The sequence below is a fragment of the Ammodytes marinus genome, assembly GCF_949987685.1.
Source record: "Ammodytes marinus genome assembly, chromosome: 21".
Taxonomy (NCBI): Eukaryota; Metazoa; Chordata; class Actinopteri; order Uranoscopiformes; family Ammodytidae; genus Ammodytes; species Ammodytes marinus.
In genome coordinates, this window is record NC_137225.1 from 15,113,183 (window position 1) to 15,120,648 (window position 7,466).

The window sequence follows — 7,466 nt, forward strand, 5'->3', positions numbered from 1 at the left end:
AGGATCAGCCAAGCAAGTGTTACACTAACGGCTGGGGTTTCATGCTCTAGTAACATGACAGATTTTCAGCAGAGGAAAGCAGATCGTCTGTTTTTTTCTTTCTTTTCCACAGTTTACATTAAAAACCACTTTATACTTCTACATTCCTAGAAAGCACACAACTGATTGTCATTCGGTAAACAACCTCCAACCAGTCGGTATTTCAATTGCTTTTGTCATTTTTTAAATCTGTTTTATGCCTTTTGTTTACAAAATAGTTAACCTTTTTTGAAGTGCATCTTAATCTTCAGTTAGTTCAATCTGAAATCAGTCAAGCAATCAGTTAATGAATATTTGTTTGAACAACATGTTAACCCGTAGCTTTCAATACCAAGATACACAGGCTTCATGGCTTTAACAGAGTCGGGTCATTTGTATGTGAGTGGGTGTGGGGGAAACAAAGAGAAAGTGTGTGAGTGTGTGTGTGTGTATATGAAATGAGCAGTGAGTGATTCACGGCGTTATTGTGTCATCCTCATGTCTTTATTTCAATCTGGAAGCCAGAGTTAATGAATATCGGAGACTGGAGATGAAATCCACCTTGCCTTAGCTTTAATGAACCCTGAGAGGGTCAGGATCTGCATATTGATCAAGACAAGGTACCTCTGTATGTCTGTCTCTCTCACACACAAACTACACACACACACATGCACACTCAGACATAGATAAGATAAAAGATTCCAGGAAACCCGTTGTGGCCAAATAATGTTTAGTTATCATTGCCTTTTCAAAGCTTTGACAGTGTAGGAAGTTTGTTGAAGTGTCGTGAATGTGTGTCTTGAGTGCATCTGATTTTCCTGCTGTTTTCACAAGAGAAGCTGCTGGGTCACTGAGCGCTCTACATCCACTCTAATCAAACAGTGGCCCATTAACTGAATGTTAAGATCACAGAAATGGAAAGTTCACAGCTGTCGGTGGAGCCTTGAGAAACAACACCACCATTGTGCATAAGGAATAGGTTATTTTTGTTTTGCTGAGACTTTGAAAACATAAGCAGGAAGTAAAAATAGTCATGTTGTATTAGACATTTTGAAATTGTTTTGGTCAAGGCTTGCGGACCATTTCTAGAATTTCTCAAGAACCATCAGAGCTCAGTGACTTTTAAGCAACAACATTGGAAAATGGCGACAAATCCAATGAATTATCTCCCAACAGCGTTTATAATTACAATTGTTTAGTACAAATATTTGCACTTCACTCCGTTGCACCTGTTTGTTTGCCCAAATCCAGAGGGAATTGTTGTTGTGGGGAAAAAAACTGTACATCAACATGGCCCTACTCTGACCAAAACAACATCACAAATTACTGCGCCTCTACCATGACACATTTTAATCCCGGAAGAATAAAAGAACATCAGATTACGGCCACAAAGACGGAGCCATCGGTAAACAGGGATTAGGGGATTGGGACTATAATCTGATTAATATGGAAGCGGTTTGAATATTAGAGATGTTACTCAACAATTGTATTCCAGATGAGAAGATAATCACGCATAACTACGTCATTTATTGTGGACTGTTAGAGCTTTCAGAGCTAAACACACCACCATATGTTTACCTGACCTCAAGGCTACATCAGAGGGAAAAAAAACATTCCCACTGTAATGAATTAAGAGCTCATTAGGTGTGCATGAAAGCATACAGTTAGACATATACACAACATTGCAACAAATTGGCCCAAGTGAACTTGAATTTACTTTGTACAAATGGTTTAGATGTCATAAAATGTTCAGATACTTGTATCCTTAGATTACAACTGTTTAGTTGAATCTGTCAGATTCTTGCAAATTACAGCATTTTATCTCTTAACACACACTGAGGAAATCCCTTCTAAGTAATGATTTTTCATATCCAGCAAAACACTGGGAGATATAGGGATGTCGAAAGCAAATCAGAAACATTTGTTTTGAGAGGCAGATGTACTTATTATAATAGAAACTGTTTACATGTCATGATGAAAATGATCTTTTAGAATATCAATTAAATTAATTTAATTTGCGGTGCAGGATAACCTCTCTCAGACAGCATGACTAGAGGATCATGGGCTTCTCCAGTTCTGTAAAATCAGTGTAACACGAGTCTCGGCCATCTATCCTGCTTCAGTGAAATAGCTTTTCTTGCCTGAGATCAAAGAAATGGCAATTAGTTTCTATCGAATATCGAAAAATATCTTAACAGTTTTTAAACTGGCGCTCCAAAATATTTGTATAAACAAACAAGAAGATGCCAAATCTTAAGCATTGAAGGTGAGCAGAAACTTGCACAGTTGGGCGTGTATAACTTAAAATTATACTACAAACACTTAAAGAAATCTAAATATGTGGCCGCTCAAATGTCAGAGAAAATCCATCGAAGAACAATTTAAAACTTGCTGAACTTTAGTGTTTAAATATTTTGTGTTCATACCGAGCATATCCAGAATTGAGCCCTTTTTTTATACATTTTTATTAGCCTGCATTTTTTTTTCAAGCACAACACAAAGACAACATTATGCATTGCTATCAGCAGCCTGACAAAAGTGAATTACCACCCAGCAGTTGATTTGGTGCCTAAGCCAGTGCAGCACATATATCTCAACACACTGTACAACACAGCAGGGATGAATCCACAGAGTTTGGCCTGTTACTGATATGAAGAGGACATTACAATTCAGTGCTCTTATGTATATTTTGACTTTCATGTTTATCATCCTTAGCATACATCACGTTTGTGTTATGAATAGGCACCCTGCTGGCCCTTGATATGGTAAATTGGACATTTTATGGTTTATGAAAAAGGGGTGTTTTTTATCTTCCACTTTTATTCATGAGCCCTGCATCTCGCTCTAGACACTTTTTAAGACAGATTTGGCTTTATTAGACTCATGAATAAAAACGATCTTGCCTATTATGACTACTGGCCCTGGTTGTTGGCCACTGAGGAAATCTTGAGCCTCCTGGTTTTTATTTGTCCACGAGACTTCTGAGGACTTGATCATTGGCCAGTCCAACCCACCAACATAACATTTCAGAGAGCCTTGTGTGTTAGGTGACGTTTCACCAGCCTGTATCTAGCAGTTCCCACATGAAGAGAAATATGATTGCTCTTCATTTTTAACATGTCGTCCTTCAGCTAAATGAAGTGGTATCCCTTTGATAGTTGTAGAATGCTCTCTGCCTTTGAACTGACATTTTCTCCTCGTTTTGGGGCTGTTGTGTTTTCCACACACACACATGGCTTCGTCTCAACCTTGGGGAATTTCCTCTTCTGGGCTAATTTGAATATTAGTATGGGTTAAATGCCCCAGTCATTTGTGCATTAATGCATATTGCATAATTAATGTTTTGTGTGGATTCTCTGTTACCAAACAGTTAGTGGTGGTAGGAAAAAGGAAATTGCGTCATTTCTGGGTCAAAACTCCAAAATATCTGGATTAAGTCCTGAAAGAGGATGATCCCCAACAGTGAACTGCTGACAGGATTTTTATGCCAGAGCTGTTTTGATGTCTCCTGATTATTTCCATTCTTGATTCTTGATTAAGAGCTGTTCTGTGAAGATTGGAGGCATTCAGGAGCGTGATTGGATTAAATGGGACATTGTGATGACCCTGTTGTCGGAATGGCTCATCATACACAAAGCTGAGATCGCAGACTGGCCACTCTTGGAGACTATGAACCCAATGTCATTATTGTTGTATGAAGAAAAGCATAATGATTAAGCCTTTTTGTTTAAGTATTTAGGAGAAAACATTGTTGTAATGGTTTGCTCTCATTTATGTACTGTGTCAGCTTAAAGTCATGTTAAAGCACTGAACATGATATACTGCCTAAATCACTCTAATTTATGAAGTTATAACTGCAAAACATTTTAGCTCAAAAAGGATGTTAGGTGCATAACAATCCTCATTCCCTTGGAATTTACAGATAAAGTTTTCTTGTATGCTGTCCACTGACATATTTTTACAGAAATCCTTTCAGTATTAACTCTACATTTGTTTCCACTGAAAAGGGAATTTCTGCATGTCAGTGTTAAATTATTAGGAAAGCTAACACAGGATAATAAATTCCACAATACAAAAAACATGAATTGTTCTGGTGAATTACTCTTTTTTTATTTTTTTTATTATTGTTCCCTTAAAAATCTGTCGTCCCTCTCCATGGTGCTGAAATATTTAGATCCCATTAAGCATTAGGGATTTGAACCTCAATATGAAGGCTATTTTTGTTTGTAAAACAATTACACTTAGATTGCATCTTTAATGCATTTCGTCCATCCCTTCTGCGTAAGTGTAAAAAGTTATAACAATGTTTGGCCTAAGTGTTTCAATTGCTTATATCTAATTCAAATTCACTTCCTGTCCAGTCTAAATTTCGAATATCGACATCCATGTAGAGTGGCTGTTTGTAGGATGACATGAACGATATTTCAAGACTGTCTGTCAGACTTTTGCTGTTTTTGTTTGGTATGGACAGACGACTGAGGAGGACAAAGGGCGAGTCGATGGGAGTGCAGCTGATGTCTGCGTTGTGATTAAAGACACCAAATTACGGCAATGAACAGCGTCGTAATTACATTCCTTAATCACGTTCTGGAGGTCTAATTGCCTTAACGATGTGTTTCATTATGTGAAGCCAGGTATTACAGTCGACAGTTTTCACACACGCTTGTTTTCGAATTAACACGTTATTACACAGCGTCATGGATATTGTTTCAATAATTACAGTAATGATCGCCAGAGTTTCATGTTTTTTTTTTTTTTCCCCGAGGAGCACACATTTTATGGCGATGTTCGTCCACCGCGTCTGGCCTTGGCTCCCTTTAAAACTAGAGAGAAGTGAAGTAAAGTTACCGGTTGTGATGGAGTAGAGAAATTATTGAACAATTCTGTCTCGGTTTACTGGAGTCTGAGGCTGAAAAATAATAGCTAAGTCATCCCAAAGAAACATAAATAATATAATAACCACTTGACAGTAGGCCTACTTTGACCACCGATTAAAAGATGCCAAAGTCGGGTTTAAGTTTTAACTTTCATCAAATTAAAAATAAAAGTTTAAGGAAGATCACTCTGATTCCACTGACACTACACTTCACACCAGATGAATAATCAGAAGTATTTCTGTTGTTCAAAATATTTTTAATTAAGCTTTTTCAACACTGAAATACATACAAATGGCCCTCTTTGCTCATATAATAACCAAGGTATCTATAATAATCCACAGCTTGACCTGACAACGTGATTAAGAAGACCTCGACCATCTTGTTTTGAGAAGAAACAAACGCAAAAAGATACATTAACTTAAGAAAAACGAATACAATGTGCAATGCAAGCAAAATATCCAATATAAATATCCAAATTAATAAATTACAAACGACACTTGGTAAACCTCAATTCAGGTTTTTTTCAATTATTTTGAAATTGTTATATCACCCCACCCCCCAAAAAATAATTGTAATTGGCGTGCGCAACTATTAACAAGTGTCTTGATTAGCACATAAATATCTGACTGTTTAAACGACTTGACTTGTCACTAGTTTCATTTCACTTTTCCTTGTTCATGACATTCCACGTGCTCAATAGAAAAGTTGGTGAAAACAGGCCTGGAACAAACAGCAAATGTCTCTGAGGTGAATGAAAGGAGAGAAAAAACAATCACGCAAATAAAAAATAAATCAAGCAGCAGAAAGTGTGTTTTGGACTAACGCTCCGGGAAGGTGTCCATCTATTCAAGTGAAAAAGTCGCAGGTTGTCAGGTCACCCAAATCTCCAAGGGTCCATATCACAGAGCAAGTGATCAACAGCTCACTCAACACTTGCAGCCTCTTTCATGCCTATACTGTACTTCTGTTTGGTCGTCACTGTCATTCATACCAGCACTTCAAGGATGAGTTATATACACAATCAAGTATTGTTTGAACAAAAAAAGCGCGTTTTGAATGCATTTAGTAAATATTATAAAAGTATTCATCGGCATTACTTCTTTGTCTCTAGCCTACTGACTTCAACAAGCCTCGCACCAAAAGTGTTCTTAAAAGTGGTGTGTCTCTTCTCGCATGTGCTTCTTCGTGAGTCTCTCGTCAGCCCGCAGTTTTAAGGCTTGTCAGTGCACTGTTTGCAGAGGCTGGAGGCGGCGTTGCTGAATAGGGCACATTTGTCGGGGCAGGAGGACGCAGCCACTACGGAGGGGAAGGGATATCCGGGCGGCGGGTCGTACGCGGCCAGGTTGGGGGGAGCTGCGAGGGCAGCGTTGGCCGGTAGCGAGGCGGCGGAGATGGCCTGACCCTGGTTGAGATACGCCACCAGCCTCCTCATCTCCTCAAGCGCCTGCGCCTGCATGAGGATGTAGTTTTTCGCGAGCAGCAAAGTGGCAATCTTGGAGAGTTTTCGCACTGACGGGCTGTGTGCGTAAGGGATGACTGATCTGAGCTCGTCCAGCGCGTCGTTCAGGTCGTGCATCCGTCGCCTCTCTCTGGCGTTGATGTTTAGCCGCAGCGTTTTTTGCTCTTTTTTCTTACCTCCCTCACCTTTGGTGGACACCGTCCGCCCGTCGGCCAGCAGCACCATGTCACACCTGCCGTCACTGTCATCGTCGGGACTCTGCTCTCCGCCGCTGCTCTCCGCCACCAGGCTCATGTTGGCGCTCTCGCCGTAATTGACGCACAAAGATCCGGTCGGCAGACCCAGTGGCCCCCCTCTACCTCCTGTCAGTCCTCCGGGCTGAATCGGGTCCGGGTCGGTCTGGTCGAAGCAGCTGATCGGTGACTGGCGGTCTCTGGCCAGTAGTTCAACGCCGGCCGACGACCTGAAAGGGTCCATCTTTTTAGTGGACACGGCGCTGAGGGTCTTGTGAAAAATGTCCCCCGTGCCGCCGCTCAAGTTCATCCGTCTGTCCATCGCCTTGTGGATTCAGCTGGAAAGTCTTTTACGCGTCTCTTTAGTTTCGTCCTGTGTTTTTGTCCTTTGCTAGTTGACTTGTGTGTCAGTGGTGAAGTTTCTGGACTTGCCAGCTGAGGTGTGGAGACAAGGAGGAGACTCGTGTATTAAGTGCTGCGCTCTCTCTCCCGCCCCCTCTCTCTCTCTCTCTCTTTCCTTCACCTTCGCCGGATCTCCACAATGATCCTCGTTACGCACGAGACGGCCGAGTCTTTTTACATCATTATCTCGAGGCGGGCTATTAAATAGGATTCGCCTATTGGGAAAGAGACACCCTCTCCCCCTCGCTCTCTACCCAATCAGGTTAACGTTTTAATTAATGGCATTTAAACGATGACAAACAATACTGCGTGCTGTCTCCCTTTGAGCGCGTGTGTGTAAAAGACTCTTCAAGCTGAGTTTTTTTTTAAAGCCCTCTGATAATAACAAGACCTGTTTGTTCAGGGATGAGCTTGTGTGACATTCACTTTCATACACTGCAAACCAAAGTAACATTAGCCTTCAGTCGCTCTTTTATT

General features: G+C 40.6%; 1 protein-coding gene across 1 annotated transcript; it reads right to left on the bottom strand.

Annotated features, from left to right (window-relative positions):
- Positions 1 to 6,105: 6,105 nt before the first annotated feature.
- Positions 6,106 to 6,909, bottom strand: bhlhe22 (basic helix-loop-helix family, member e22; the record flags this gene model as incomplete). Its single annotated transcript, XM_080050327.1, has 1 exon — positions 6,106 to 6,909. One exon carries the CDS (start codon positions 6,907 to 6,909, stop codon positions 6,106 to 6,108), a length of 804 nt encoding a protein of 267 aa, XP_079906453.1.
- Positions 6,910 to 7,466: the final 557 nt, after the last annotated feature.